Source organism: Aplidium turbinatum, chromosome 10 (genome assembly GCF_918807975.1).
Source record: "Aplidium turbinatum chromosome 10, kaAplTurb1.1, whole genome shotgun sequence".
In the NCBI taxonomy this organism is placed as follows: domain Eukaryota; kingdom Metazoa; phylum Chordata; class Ascidiacea; order Aplousobranchia; family Polyclinidae; genus Aplidium; species Aplidium turbinatum.
Window position 1 is genome coordinate 2760151 of NC_137481.1, and position 16687 is coordinate 2776837.

The 16687-nt window shown below is 37.6% G+C and overlaps 1 protein-coding gene across 1 annotated transcript; it reads right to left on the reverse strand.

Annotated features, from left to right (window-relative positions):
* Positions 1-6247: 6247 nt before the first annotated feature.
* Positions 6248-16141, reverse strand: LOC145778368 (uncharacterized). Its single transcript, XM_082589842.1, has 6 exons — positions 15710-16141; positions 14780-14993; positions 11251-11418; positions 10521-10694; positions 9365-9521; positions 6248-6386 (listed from the first exon to the last, which is right to left on the reverse strand). The coding sequence occupies exons 1-6, from the start codon at positions 15884-15886 to the stop codon at positions 6248-6250; spliced, it is 1029 nt and encodes a 342-aa protein (XP_082445968.1). The 5' UTR covers positions 15887-16141.
* Between the last annotated feature and the right edge of the window lie 546 nt (positions 16142-16687).

Below are 16687 nucleotides of genomic sequence, written 5' to 3' on the forward strand. Positions count from 1 at the left end.
CTTTAAGAGGAGTTTGGTATTTTATTTAGGTGATTCTTGTTTTTTCATGTGTAGAAATGTTGCCTAGCTTTGGCAATATATTCACCTTGCTTGCACATTACACAGTACTCGGCTGGCAAGCCGGCGGTTGTGTTAGACCAGTGGTTCTCAACCTTTTAACAGTGGGGGACCGGCAAAATTAAAACTGTTCGCGGACCGGCAACCAAAGATCGTAGTGAATAGAATGAATATTTGAAACGTTTTGTTATGCAAAGTTGTTGTTGCGCACCATAATGCAAGGTTTTAGCATATGATTTGTATTCAGGACAAAAATTGGAATAAAACGGCAATCAAATCAACTCAAACAGAAAAATGTCAATCCATTTGCATACAAAATCAATGTCTGTGGAAAAATTTTCTACTGTTACGGTACGCTGCCAGTAGCCTATGTGAGGAAAACGAGATATCAAAGAAGTTTCTAAAACACGTAGCTCTGTTTCGGCATCCAGGCGATTTCTTTGCTTTGTTATTAAAGCTAGAGATGAAAAAGAATTGTCGTAGTTGAAACAATTACCATCAATTCGATGGCACGAATTCGTTTGCAAGAGATATCCAAAAGTGTTACAGTGATGTTTTTCAAATCTTGACTGCAAAGTAGAAGCACAACATATTGTAATTCAATCAGACTTTCTTTTTCATGAAGATTAAGGTCGCATGTGTTGACATCATTCATCGATGCATGGATTGTTTATCCAAAAGTTTCCATGTCGAGGATCTTGATGTTACGCAAAATGATCGTCAAAATTGTTATCCAACTCTTTCAAGTGTTGACTCACAATGCTCAGCACCTCTTTTTACTTTTTTCACCACTCATTTTACCAGCATTTTTCACAGCAAATCGGCTTGTCTTCATTCTATTCCGAAGCGCAATTTCCCGCATAGTCTTTGAAAAACAAGATCTTTGCTTTCTTAAACTCCGACTTTGGCAAATTTCCATTGCAGGCCTGACTATCCCGGAACTTCAAATTTATCTAATTCCAAATTTTCGTCTCCAACGACTTTAAAATTTTTCAAAATCAAGGACAAAATTCCCCATTTGGTTATGTATTTCTGTGTTTCAAAACTTTTTGAAAACTACGCGCAATTTGTCACAAAAACATTATCAACGGCACAGAATTAGGTCTTCAAAAAGTTCACCTTTATTATCAAACAATTTTTCGTGGAGATATGTCAGTTTTACAGCTGTGCATATTTCACAGTGCAATCACAATTTTACAATATGCTAATGACTTCACATTTAAATAAGCTCTGCAGAAAGTAAGATCTTCTGCGACCGGCAAAATAATTACACTGACCGGCACCGGTCCGCGGACCGGCGGTTGAGAACCACTGTGTTAGACTACCGATCATTCGAAACGTGAACAGTGAACACGTTACGTTTCTGTATAGGCTACCTACTTTTGAACGTTGACATTATAATTCCAAAATAATATCTATAATATTCATATTTATCGATATTTTATGAATTGTACCAGATTTTAATAAATTGTAGCAAAAATAATTCTGAAATTAGCCCAAAAGGTAGCAAGTATAAAAGGACTGTAGCGGATGAGTTTTAATCCGCTACAGTGGTGACATCTGGCACCACTGGCTGCCTTAGTGGGTGAGCGCAGTCTGACTCGGCGCCGGCGTCACAATAGGCTACGACTATTAAACAAGCATAGTAGAACATGTATTGAACAATGGTGAATATGGTTTCATCTGGTAAGGTTACGATATATGAGAAATATTGATTATTATGCATTTTGAAGAGTAAATTTAAAAAAAAGCCAAATTTAAGGCTAAATCTAGAAAAAGGCCAAATTTAAGGCCAAATCTAGAAAAAGGCCAAACGTATAATTTCTAAGGCCAACAGACTTTAAAAAAGGCCAAATTCGAGAAATTTGGCCTTAAAAAGGCCAATCTGGCCACCCTGACCCGTACGGTCGCAGTCTGTAGCCTTCCATGTGCAAGCAGTGAACCATGAAACGAACGACGTAGAGAAACTAGAGAGATAAAAGAGAAACACTAAGAGAAGAGTGAGTTTCCACTCATTGTGTTATATCTCGTTGGTGTGGCAGTGTGCGTCAAAACTGACCACTTAATTTCACGCTCTAGTGATTATCCTTTGCTTTTCCACGTGCTTGCGACAGTTTCGCGGTTTTCTTGTTCATAATCACAAAGATCGTTGCTAGGTAGGCCTAAGTTGTGTTTTTTTGTACTTTCTTCATTCTTAATTATTTAATTATGCATTGAGCATATTTTCATTTCAATGTGATTTCGTTGGAGATAAAGTGTATACGGAACATTGTTTAATAATCTGCAGCTGCAGTATTTCTTGTGTTTTTGAACAAAATCTAGTGGTCAGTTGTACTGTTGTACTGACCACCGTGACATAACCCAGTTTTAAAATATATAGCATCTATACTTTGTATGAGCATTTTTGTGAAAAATAGGTTGTTGTTTTACCTTCCTAGTAGACTACAGTGGGAATACTTTTTGAGATAATTATTCTTGCAATAAAAAGCATACTAACCCAGCTAGCAAAACTGGTCCTTTTTACATTGATTCAACGTCTGCAGACGTTAATGATGAATTGAGATTGAATCGAGATGAATGGAATTCCGATCAATGATGCCGACCAATTATTCGCTCTGTTCGAAGAAGTTATTGTGGACTTTCCAGTTGTATCTGAAGATGAGGACGAAATAATTGCTGGTGAAGATGAAGAAGATTTACTAATCAACACTAACGATCAGCCGTCAGATGGTAATATTCCCAAACTTATGTTATAGCTATTATCTGACTTTGCTCTCAACTTACTGTAATCTACCATTTACTTTGAATACTGCAACAAGGTTATCATATGGTATCTAATTGTTGTCTATACATGTTTCAGATACACCTCAGACTACGGCTGGCCAGAGTGAAGCTCATCAGCTAGCTCTTGATGAAGAGGAACCTGATATCGATGAAGTAGGAGCTGCTTCAGTTTTTGTGCCAAAGTGGAGAAGAAACTGTCACTAATTACCCATTTTCCGAAGAGGTAGGACCATGTATCGAAACTACTGGCCAGGAAGATCTGTCAGAGAGTGATATTTTCAACATCTTGCTAGGAGCGGATATGTATGGACACATAGTATTTCAAACAAATTTGTATGCTACCCAAAGGCAAAGACCGTTTTCTCCTACAACTGTCAATGAAATGAAAATCTTCTTTGCGATTAACTTTATGATGGGGCTGAAGCAACAGTCGTCATACAAAGATTATTGGTCCTCTGATCCTATGATAAGAGACCACTATATTGCAAACACGATGCCTCTCAAGCGATTTCAGTGGCTACTTTCGAATTTCCATTTGAATGACAATAGCCGAATGCCCTCAAGAGAACATTTTGATAAATTGTACAAAGTGCGACCTTTTTTGGATGGATTGAATGACCAATTTTCTAAGTGCTACAAACCGAGTGAATACCAATCTGTGGATGAATCGATGATCAAGTTTAAAGGCAGGTGCAGCTTCAAGCAATATATTCCAAAGAAACCAATCAAAAGAGGGTACAAAGTTTGGGTAAGAGCTGATTCTAACGGATATGTGTGTCAATTCGACTTATACACTGGGAAAGTAAAGAACAAGAAATTAAGTCTAGGTGAAAGCGTGGTAGAAAATTTATGTCAATCATTAAATGGAAAACATTTCAAAATTTTTGCAGATAACTTCTTCTCGAGTATCCCTTTGGCTTTGTACAACCAATTAGTGATTACTAAAGTGATTGCTGCAAAGATTTTTTCATTTATCCGGAGATTTTTGCAATTTAGAAAAACTTTTATCAATATCTTTGCGACCCCCATGAAATGACCTTTGCTACTCCCAGGTTGAGAAACGATGCTTTAGACTTTATCGTAATGAACTTAGATTTTATCGTAGACCTTGTTGACAAAAAAAGGTTCAAATTCCCTGAAATGCTTTAGTCTACCAATATAGATCAGGAGTCAATTTTACCAATTTTTGCCAAAACAGCATTCAGATAGCCTATCATAAAATCCTGATGTGATACAAAAAATCTGATGTGATTTTTGAATTCAGCACCCACAATATACCCTAGAATGGCATTTACTATGCTGACACAATAAGTGTGTTGGCTTGTGTAATTTGTAGAAAACTTTTAACTTTTGAAAGGACTTTTTTACCATTTTAATAACAGTCTAAAATGTATTCTACCAAGATTTAAGGCGTAGGCCTGCTGGTGATTTTGAGCGTTCAGTACTTCATGGGTTAATTTCAATCATAATTCTTTCAAAACTCGCTTGCCAAATTTTGAAAAATCAAGAATCCTCGGCCTAATTCCTCATAGATTATTGCGTATGTCTTCATTTTGTATGTTGCGAGTTATTTCGGTGGCAAAGGCAACTAGTCACGTGACAAAAGGATTACCAGTAACAGTAACCGCATAAAAAATGTTCTACTGTATACCATTTCCAAACACGTGCAACGAAACATTACACTACAGTTAAAAAAAAATTAGAAAGGGTTTGTCAGTCCAAGGATACAGATACGAAAACCAATCAAACTATTTACAAAGTAACAATTTGCTCAATCAATTGTCAAGTTAGATTGTTGTAGAAACAAGCATAAGCTCTCTTTTGTGAAACCGAAATCAGTTAAGTCGATTTAAGTTGGGGGGGGGGGGGGGGCTTGTTTAAAAAAATCATTCCGAGTGCAAACAACCGTGATAGTAAAATCAAATGCTTAGTATTTGGCTTGAAAAGTTTTTGGCCTTTAAAGGCTTGTAAAGGACTAAATAAATAATCGAAAACGTTCGCTATTGTAATTTATTTTTGTTTTGTTATAATGTTAATTGTTATGGTGTTGCTAAGCATTGTTTGTTAATGCTCCTTCAGTATCGAGTTGTTCCATTTCAAGTCGAAAATTTCTTTCAACACAGACAGCCATCCTTGTATGCAAAATATGTAATACGTGAAATCAGGCGCGGATTTATGGGGGGGGCCCAGGGGGCCCGGGCCCCCCCCGAAATGTTGTGAGGAATTATTGTTGAAATTCTATGTATCCGCATCAAATCGTTTGATGTACGTCTAAACAGCTGATATTAGTCCCACGGCGGACTTAACTTATCTGGGGGGGGAGGTAATTTTTTGTTTGTTACGGTATAATTATGGTTAAAATCATCCATCGATCAGACTCCTTTATTCCGTTATACAACTGTAAATGCATTTTAATAGCAACATTTGTTGGAGCTGACTCAGCTGAAACCAATGCTGAACCAAATGACGTCAGTTGAAACAATCTGAAACCTTGAATGGCTGTTTTATAGTTTTTAGCCTTCATTATAATTTCAATCAATTGCCGTCTATGCTTGCAAACATACAAACATCCAATTGGTCATGGACACTGCATACAGGATTTTAAACCAGATTTCAAGTTTACTTTGCATGCTTAGCAATTATTTTTATTCAAACAAAATGTATTTTTTCAAACATTCACAATTGATGAAATGGCTGTTTCTTTTAATGTCTGTTTTATTTTATGGCATATCGTATATGTCGTAGTATAGTGGTATAGTGGCTTAGCCAAGGGGGGAGGGGGGTTACAACCCCCCTTTGGCACGCGTGTGACATCACGATATTGAGAATGGTGCTTTCAGTCTCTATGTCTCTAAAACAAAGTTTTCCTAATTTTAAACGAAACTGCATTAAAAGAGCGAGTTTTGCCAATACTAAACATTCAAATATTTCAGCCAAGAATTAGCAACAAGAAAACATAGAGACTTAGGTTTATTACCGAAAAATCCGAAGAAAACATGATCTTATCCTTTTGCTATGCCACCAGACAGCACCATTTTACAGGAATATTTATACCCACATTTTTGTTGAAAATGCTCTCAGAATGCACCAAACTCAAAGTAATTTTTCAAAAATTTCTGGGGGCTGCCCCCCAGACCCCCCTCCGCTAGGTGTCGTCTTTGGCGAAGACGCCGACGGGCTTCGCCCGCCGGCCATCAAAACCCCCCTTTTCAAAATTCCTGGCTACGCTACAGTCGTAGTATCATTTTTCACATCTGTTTTATCTTTTTCTTTCTGTTTAATTGATTTTCAAATTTTCTGGCCCCCCCCGAAAAAAACTCCTAGATCCGCGCCTGCGTGAAATCAAACAAATCAATCAAAATAACAGATCATCTTTGAGGGAGCATTGCAACATATAATTGGATAGTTATTCAGTGTGTGAATGTTGGACAACAGTAGAAACTGTATTCTCGAAGTGTATAGTCGGAAGGTAAATTGTTGGTGACGTGTTCCAAGTTATCGAATAAACGTCCTCAGATGACTTCAAATCAAAAGTTTTCGGTTTCCTGAAATGTAAAAAAGGAGTTTATACTTTGTAGTGGTTTGGCATGGTTGGGCAACCTATAATTTTCAGATAAACATTTCAAATTGTATTGTGAGGGCAAGCATTACTAAAATAATACCACGCCACAATTTTGATGCAAAATATATTTTGAAAGGAAACCAATTTTCGGAAATTTTTCAGTAAAGCGTTCTGTTTCTGTTAGTTAGCCTACGACCCTACGTCACTGAACTATGAGTTCATAGGAGTAAGGGATGTCGAACTAGTTATAACTGGAACTTGGTGTTACAGTCATAGTGATTGGCAAGCAGAGCCAAAAAGTTGTCATTTATGAAACCCAACAATTTCCAATATCACATAAAGGCTATTGCCAAAAGCGCGGTCTATCACGTTAAATTTTTTTCTAACGACATTTTGTCAACTACAAAAAGGTTATTGTTCGATTAGTTTCATCTCACATTGAGTTGTGTGCACCATCACTTAGCTTGTAGTTTCCAGTTGTGCCTTTCATCAAACGAATGCCGGCTAGTAGACACAAGGGAATATAATCTCATGCATTTAATTAAAATCTTGATTTATTACACTGATCAACACAACTTTTCTTGCATGGAGTTTTCAATGGATTTTTGAATCCGAATCTGGTGTAAGTTTTTGCTCATCACATCACGTTTTTGAGATATGAAAACTTTTTTTAAATTGATAATCTTACCGATTTAAGTTATAAAATTTATGTGGCGTTTAAGCATCCGTAGCCGAAATGGAATAATGTTTGCAATGGGAGGCAGCTGTTATGCTGTTCCGAAACTATTTTTGTGATTGCACCCTTTTCGATCATTATTGACTGCAGTATATTGTACAAACACTAAATAAATGAAATATATTTGAAAAAGTACAATTTTAAGCACTGTGCTCATCACAGGTAAGGCACCACCGAAAAGCTAATTTTTTCTTAGTTATTTGTTTTTCTCACGTAATTGAATTTGAAGATTTAAACTAAACATATGCAAGAAAAGGTAATGCTGTCACCTAAAAACCATTTGCTTAGTGCTGTAAAAATCCAAAGCATATCTTGGTACAAACAAACGCAGTCACGGTAAGACATTAAAATCTTTTATTTTGTAGCTGATCTCTTATGAACTGCATAAGGGACATCTCTCATCAAACCCCATCAGTAATCTGCCATCATGTTGCAGTTCCATCGACCTTGGTAACGTTTTTCCATCACTTTGATGTCCTGATGGAAGCGCTCGCCCTGCTCCTCACTTACGTCGCCAAGGTTCTCTGGAAACTCGATCAGGTGGCTGTGCAAGTGGTGAACTTTAATGCTCGTCCTACTCCCAAGTTCGTGCAGGCTGATGAGAAGCTCCTGCACTATCTCTCTGTAATTGTCAGCTTTCTTATTTCCTAGGAAGTTATGAACCACATTAGCAAGTGCATTCCAAGCTCGAGTCTCCATGGTGGCCATGGTAGTCACGAAGTGCTGGTCCCTGAGCAACGTTCTAATCTGAAGCCCATCAAATATCCCTGCTTTTTTTCTTCTCATAGCTAAGACCAGGAAATTTTGAGCATATGTAGCCAAAACAGTCCCCAGAACGATCAAGTGCAGTGACAAACTGCTTCATTAGTCCAAGTTTGATGTGCAATGGTAGTAGATTGATTTTTTCCCGATCAACCAGCGGATGTTTATGATATTCTTATCTCCAGGTGTCATCGTATTTCTTGGTGGCCATTCTTTTCTTACCCAATGTTCTTCGTTGGCTCTAATATCCCAATAGCATTAAAAGCAAGGATACTTTGTGTGACCTCCTTGTTGTCCCAACATGAAATGCACCATTTAAGATCCACGCAGATCAGCCACTGTTGATTGCAGTATTTTAATCTTTCTAGCACAACCTTGATGTTTGTGTAGTTCTCCTTCAGGGAGACAGACTGTCCTATAGGTATGGATCCATACTTGTTCCCATTATAGAGCAAGACACATTTTAGGCTTCTTTTCGAGCTATCAATAAAATGTCTCCAGTCACTTGAATGATATGCAGGTAAACCCATAGAAAAAAGAAGCCCCTCAACATCTGTGCAGTGAACAAGTTGACCGTCCGAGTGGAAGTACTTTCTCAATTTGGCCTCTCTGTCCCGATAAAATGAAACGCTTGTACCGGTTTTGAGAAGATGTTACTCCTGTAGCCTGGAAGTCAGCAGTTCAACAGATTGCTTTGGAAAATTTAAATCTCGGATAAGATTGCTTAATTCTGGCTGGCTATACAGAGAAGCTTGATCAGCATCCCATGCCTCGTGCTTTATCCTCTTCTTCTCCATAAGAACTGGATGAAGACGTGGAAGAAGTCAACTCATCCTCATCAGAGTCTGGGAGATCGGTGAAAATGGGTAGGGGTATTTCATCACTTTGGGGAACCGGTTGTAGATGGTATGCCAGGTATAGCAGATGGTATGCTGGGGTATTGCAAGTGATGCTTGTTTTTCTTATTAAATCCCTTGACGTTTACAAGGCAGAAGTAGCAGACATCTACGTTGTTTTGCGGTTTTCCAAACCATTGGCACACCAAATTTGAGTTTAGCATTTTTTCCTTGAGACCAGGACCTCAGTGTTTCGACACAAGTTGTGCAGATGAGGCGGCGCAAGTAGTGCAGATGAGGCGGCGCAAGTAGTGATGAGGCGGCGCAAGTAGTGCAGATGAGGCGGCGCAAGTAGTGATGATGAGGCGCCCAATTTTTGTCCTGGTCACCAAGTAATGGCCTCCGGGAGCTTAGTGGCCTGTGTGTGGTGTCAAACTCGTGAGTGAATGAGCAACTTTTACATAATTCATCAATATACAACATGTAGATTGCAAAAAAAACGTGATGTGATGGAGGAAATCTGAGCTCAGATTCGGATTCAGCACTCCAAAATTACCCTAAATCAGTTCTCAAAGCCCATGCAAGAAAAACATTTTTTTGTTGACCAGTGTTATTTGAGAATCTTACCCGCCGAGAATGCAAATGTTGTCCTCAATCACACAACCAATCAAACAATGGGTATCCGATTGGAATCCATTTAATGTTATCCAGTTTTCAGGTGATACGCCGCTAGTTTTGCATCTTTCCACTGTTACGACGCCTTTCTCTGTTGTATGACTTCCACCTTCAAAGCATACCACGAACATTGGCTCAACAGTTAATGAACAAACTTAAGTAGTTGCTAAAAGTTTAGGCAATTCTTAGAAGTGAATTTGAATGCTAAAAGTGTGAAGACATTTAACAGAGATCACTAATATTGTTGATTCTCGACAGTCGAGTATTGCAAGAATTGACAATAATGGTCGGAGTCCTTGACTGGCAAAAGCAGCAGTTGAGAACTCTGTGGCATCAATTAGTGGTACGATACTGATGGACCCAGCTTCATAGGAAAAACACGTGTCCATCGCTGTAAATTCTTACCTCAATTTTTACCAAACTCGACAGCCCAAAAACAAAAGCCGGCAGCAGTGGCCGAGTGGTTAGCGCGTTGGGCTCACAGTCGAGAGCCTGCGTGTTCGACTCCAGCCACCCGCACCTGCTGTTGTTTCTCTGGGCAAGAAACTTTACGATAATTGCCTCTACCCAGTGATCGATTTCGAGTAATGGGTAGTTCCAAATTTAAGTCATAAGCAGAGTAGACAACCGGAAACAGACATTGTCGTCGGCTGCAGCGTGGGTCAGGTGTACGTCGGAAGGCGTACACCGATGCATAGCGCTCAAGTCCGCTTTCCCGCAATGCAGGATAAAGATAAACAAACAAACAAACAAATGTTTATGGAAAAGTCTTTATGACTAGCGTTGCTACATCGGTATAGTTAGCGAAACGCAATACCCACTTGTACATTGCTCATTCTCTTTGTTGTTTTCGGCTCTTACAATAAACACAAGTATGTCTATTGCAAGACAATTGATGGCGTGCCCAACTACAGATATCAAATCTAATCATTTTGTTTTGTTATAACTTCAACATTTCCACAACTAGACATTAACTTGGCTAATCGTTGTGGGGGGATAGTTTTAATTTCAAGCTCAGCCCTAATTTTAGAATACAAAAGTACATTCTAAGACCACTGGTAAATTTTATTTCTAGTTTCAATCCAAAGGATCGCAAAATGTTACTTACCAATCGCATAAAGGTATTTCTCCGTAGGCACAACAATGAAAGATACTTTTGCGTGGCTTAGCGGAGATACAAAATGCCAAGGCGCATAATCCCATTCTGGGTAGTTTACGCTTTTTTCAGAAAACAATACTGGAAGACCATCTTTATCCATACCGCCCAACACATAGATACCAACTGAAAGGAAACAATGTATATTTTGACATAAACCAGCATTGAATTGCGATGACTGTTACTTCAAGGTGTGTGTGAGACATTTTCAATGTAACGTAATATATATAGTTTATTTTCGCCCGGTTAGCTGAATGGTTAAGCGCCTGCCTCAAGATCAAGCGGCGCTGGTTCGGCTCTCGCGGTGTGCGCTTGAGCAATGCATTTCAACACTGCTAATTTCAGTAATCGATATGCATTGGAATACATTGACATTCTCCACATTTCCACTCTAAAATTTTCACAAAAGCTAAAGTGAAACTCACTTGATAAATCACCTCAGATAAATTATTAAAACTGCATAAACTAGTAACACAGGTTAGTTTGTGAAATGTCACATAGTCCACCATTACAGAAGATATTTTCAGCTGAACATTCGAATAAGTGTTTTTAAATAAATACGCTATGAACAGTCCCATACTTTCATTAAACTTTTAGCGTTATTACAAAATCCCAAGTTCAATTAAATTTTTCGTAATCCTATGATAATTTAGAACTGTAAGATATAATTTCAAACCCTCACTTTTATTGGCTATTAAACAATGCTTCATCCTCGTTATTATACAGTCATGGCGCATGTCATCTTCTTTCCATCCAATTATCTTCTCATAACGCTCATCGGTGAAGCAAAGCGTAAGGAGACGGGTTGAGGCCGATTCTCCTCCAATCACCACGATTGAATCGAGTTTATCTAAATTTAAACAATTGAATTATTGTCAGTGACATAAAGATTAGTTCATGTCAAAAGCACCGCGAATAAGGATCCGCATTGTTCAACTTCGTAATGCAAATGCCGTGGTTTTGAATGATTGAAAATCACGTTTTGAGGTTCAGTGGTTTTTTGGGTAAGATGCAATTCGCCTTTTCTGCTCCTTTACCAACTGTATGTGCCATGCACCTGGTTATGTTATCAGCTGCCACTTACATTTTAGACAATCCACTATTATTTATCACATAGAAATAACTACATGGTTGTATTAGTTGAAATTTTGAATGTTATACCATACAAATAAACGGATAAAAGACTCAGTCAAACAGAAGTGGATAAAAATATCTCAAGAATAAATTTTGAAAAAAGTTTGGTTCTTAAAAAAACACATTTGTGAGTAATCTTGCAAAACGATTGGCTGCTAAACCAATCAAAATTTCGATTAGGCTACATGTGCCTTTGAAGTTATCATTTTTGGGTGCCAGTTTATAAATAGTGTCGCTTGTTTGTTTGTCTCATAAAACAATAAAATTTTAGAAGTGTTAATCAATTAGTCATGATGTCTGCCACATTTAGGTATTATTTCTTTAAAAAAAATGATTTGAAGGTGTAAACGTTTTTAGCTTGACACGACATACCATATGTGTAACCTATATTGGTTATAGGTTATCACATGTATCACATATAACATGTATACTTATATCACATGTACCATTTAAAACTTGTATACTGTACTCATTACATGTATAGTTGCTATTCACCTAAAAACCTCAACAGACTGTTTCACCCTTGTTGAGATCATCAAAAGCTTCTTATTCCAATAATTTTTATTTTATAATCTAATAGATTCTATTTGAATAAGAACCTTTCCATGACTTCAAAAGAGTGAAATCATCTGCTAACGTTTTTAGAAGAATAAGGACTACACTTTGTATAATTCGTTCTGCTCAACTATCAATATTAGTTTAATGTAATATATTAGTTTGGTTGGTTGAATTTGAATCTTTATCCTTAGACTTAAGGTAAAGGTAAAGGGGGGTCCCATACTTGATTCAAGTGTCGGGTATGAGAAGATAAGGTTGTCATTGTACTATAAAAGCCTTCGACACTAATGAGAGTAGGGTGGCCAGTTCCTTTCTCTCGGCGGCCTTTACTTCAGCAACTACGCCCACCCAATTTATTACACCCTGGGTAGAGGTGAGCGGTGTTTTCAACAACCAGCTGAAGCCGGGAGTCGAACCAGGTTTGCATAATTGGAAAGCCAACGCCTTATCCGTTGCGCCATCCCACCGCCTTAGACTTACAAAGCCTGAAATCGAATCGTTATTCCTGGCGTACTGCAGTTTTGCATACTCGTAGAAGCTTTGAATCACTGTCGCAAGGTCGGTTACCGGTTACCGATGTTGACGGAGTAAAGTTTCCGACTGTTGAAGTGTTGCTGGCGGAACACTGTTTGATTTACTACAAATGTATTCATTTCTGATTCTATCGGACTTCATTGTTTCAGCAGCCCATAGCAACATCTTTACTTTGTTAACTTCCAACCTGTATATTTCTCACTTGATTGTTGTCCATTCTTCTTTTTCATTTTTTCTAAGCCGAATAGCACGAATCTCTGCCTTATAACGTCATTTTTGGTCCAGTGAAATAAGATTGTCAAACAGTTTATCAATTGGTTTTCTCCAATTAATTAACCAATCAAGTTTATTTCGGCATAGCTCTAAAATCATTTCAATGTGCAATACCAGAAAATAAAACGTAGCCTATTACTTTTATTCATAATTATGGAAGTTACACCATAGAGGCACCGAAAAAATATGCGTTTACGTAAATTAAGGTGCTTTCACATAAAATATTTTACTATGTAGGCTACGATAAATAATTGTAAAAATACAGAGTAGCGTGAAAAAAACAAAGAAAAACAACAATAATACATCCAGTTTGATCAAGCAGCCTTAATTCTAGCCGTAACGACTGTTTTGAGATTATTTGACATATTTTCTGTAGCCACCAAGCACTAAAAGCTATCCTGTATTCCAAGCAATAGATCATGTAGTGTAATAGTGTTTCCTTATAGCCTATACTGTCTTCTTTCAAGTGATGTTTAGCTCACTACTCTTAGAAAATGTCCGTCACTTTCCAATTCAGCTTGGAGTATTGTTTGATTCTGCCTTGGAACAACACAAGAACATCTGCAAAGAGTGGTAAACATGGCGCACCGAAACTGATATCTGATTGATCTAAATCGATCCATTGCTATACCATATCACCATTATGATCACCACAACCATTAACATCATCATCACCAAACGGTTTTACCATTGCTGGCAAATTGCGTCCACATAAACTGTAGAAGTGTACACTGTACACATCATACTTTTCATAAATATTGTTGGTATGTTATACACAAAATATATATATATATACATCAATATAAATCAAATATACTTATTACTATCTGAATTCTTAACAGCCTGTTTCACCTCAAACGGATCATCAGAAGGGTCTTATTCGAATCAGACCCTTCTGATGATCCGTTTGAGGTGAAACAGGCTGTTAAGAATTCAGATAGTAATAACTATATTTGATTTAATTCGCTCTGCTTTGCTTTTTTGCATAGCATTGAACACTTTTTGTAGTATTAATAGTTTTATTGTTTTATACATCAATATAATGTATATACAACAGTGTTGTACGCGTCAATGAAATAAATTGACGGCGTCAGCGCGAATTGCCTAAAAACTTTACGGCGTAAAGTACTGCGTAAGCTCTTAAAGAAATTAACAGCGTCAGCGTCAGCGCTAATTTCTAGCGCTATTTTAGCCAGGGTCTCACAAAACGGAAGTATTCGACTTCTAACAAGTTTGGTTTTTAAGATTGTTTTGAGCTGCGAAAGACGATTTTGTCTTTTGTCAACTCAGATTAACCCAGGATACAATAAACAAACTTGAAACTGCATAATTGGATAGACGAACAGCTGCCACACAAAAAGGTTGTTCATTGTTATCAGCCTGAAAGTCAAAACGTCAAACAAAATTTAACGTTTTTTGTGAAACGAGATTTTCCATGCAAACGAACAATGACGCATAGCGCTTGACGCTTAAAATCGGCAAAATAGTTGACGGCGCTATCACTTCCGTCAACTAAAAAATAAACTGATGGCGCTAGCCTCAGCGTCAACAAAAAGTTGACGCCGTCAACGTACAACACTGTATATATATATCATAAGAATATCAAATGTAGTTATTACTCTCTATACCCTTGACAGACTGTTTCACCCTAAAAGGAGGATCATCAGAAGGTCCTTATTCAAATAGAATCATGAAAATATCATGTAGCAAACCTGTGCAATCAATCATAGTATTGGCGGCATGGTATGGGCATGGGCTTGGAAGAGGGGGAACGTTTTCCCACTGCAGACAAAGTTGTTTTCTGCCGTCCTTTCGAAAAAGTTCTGTCCGATAAACAAGCTCAGTTGCTTTACCATCAACAACAATTCCAATCAGATACAAATAGCGATGAAAGTACACAAGGCTCATGATTCCGTCGCTTAACATCTGATTAAAAAATAAACGAAATCAAGAAAAAGGGTTAATACAAAAATACTAGTGAAATTATCGGGGAAACACATTGTACTGAAGAATCAAAGGTTGTCTGCAAAAATCAAGGGCTGGCTGCAAACGAGACATGGTTGAAAACTATTCAATGTTTTCCTAAAATTTTATTCCATTACAACAATCCTGTGCTCCTAGAACTATCTCGGTTTGGGTTCAAAAGCGATGAAATACAAACCATGGTTAATGGAATCACATCAACACGGTCAGGACAAGACTCTAACCGCTAGATTCAAACGCACAAAGATGTTCGCAGGTTATTTCTAAACTGAATAACTTTAGATCCAAAAGCACCTGATCAGTGCTGATGATTCACTATCAACTTCATACTTGTGATGACAATTCATTTGTTAGAAAGCAAAGCTACAAACTAGTAACAAAAACAATAGATTGAGTTTCGCTTTTAGCAGCATGATCGCTGCTTACTTCACAATGTGGATATTAACGACCTGTTTTAGCTGGATGTTGCGAGTTTGCTGTGGTGGTAGCGACTACCTTTTGGAACTGTGTTTCGAAAGCTAGTGCAATTCACTACTACCACAGTGAACTCGCAACATCAGGCTAAAACAGGTCGTGTGTATCTAACATTGTGAAGTTATAAAAACAACATTATACTGAAAATATATTCTGTTGAAGTTATTTTGACTTTATAGTGATACCTGTCCTGTTGCATTTTGAGCTTGAAATGTTGAGGCGCCTTCATCATCAGTTGATGCACGAGATGATTTTGCAGATTGACAAATCATTGCTTGATTTTGAAAATGTTTTTTGCTTAACTTTTCTATCAGCTCGGGTTCTGCACTTTCTCTAAACCTACCAGTTCCGGAAGCAGTCATGAGCTGGCGAGGAAATCTTAACACAGTGATGGGATTCCAGAGCTCTTCAGATTTTGACACGTCATCATTTGAATCTTCTTCCTTTGTTTCTTCTCGAACTTGACCAGCAACAATTTGAGGATTAGGTTGACTACAATCCGAACTTGTTGATGCCAAAGAAGGAGGGGTGACAGATAATCGAGGTACTTTTTTGGGACTGGCCAGAGAATCGTCAGCAGGTGACTGACGTTTTGAAAAGTCCTCTTTAGGGTTTAACTTTTCATTTTTTGTTTTTTCATCAACTAGACTTAATTTGTCCGGAGTCGATTGACGACGTCTAGAACGTGTTGCGCCCCCAAAAAAACTGGAAAAAGGTGATTGAAGCAGTTTTCGTGGACTGAAAGACTCTTTTTGAGTGGTGTTGACGACGCATTCAAGAAGAAGATATGATTCATCGTCGACCGCAGCCAAAGAATAGACCGCCGTAGTCGTAGTTTTGATTTCTACGCAAAGTTGTATAATTTGTGTCAGATAAGGAGTAAATTAAATGTAGCATTGCTGAAATAAAACGCTTAAAATGTTTAAAATTTCATGGAATGATAGAAATAAAATCACAAACGAAGATAAACTATTTAGAATGCAAATCAAAATGAAAATTCTTCAATCAATAAAAACAAGAAAATTGAAGTATTTTGGCCATATGATTTGCAATAATTCCATTCAAAGAATTAGAAGGAAAAATAAATGAAAAACGAAATGGGGGTAGACCACCAGGAATTTGGACAAATGATATTAAAAACTGGTCAGGACTTGATTACAAAA

Excerpts from the sequence above, each read along its gene's own strand:
- LOC145778368 (XM_082589842.1), bottom strand. The coding sequence starts at position 15,886 with ATGACTGCTTCCGGAACTGGTAGGTTTAGAGAAAGTGCAGAACCCGAG. Across the intron at positions 14,994-15,709 it reads CTCAAAATGCAACAGGACAG|ATGTTAAGCGACGGAATCAT; the intron begins GTATCACTATAA and ends TTTTTTAATCAG. Across the intron at positions 10,695-11,250 it reads TTGTTTAATAGCCAATAAAA|TTGGTATCTATGTGTTGGGC; the intron begins GTGAGGGTTTGA and ends GTTTCCTTTCAG.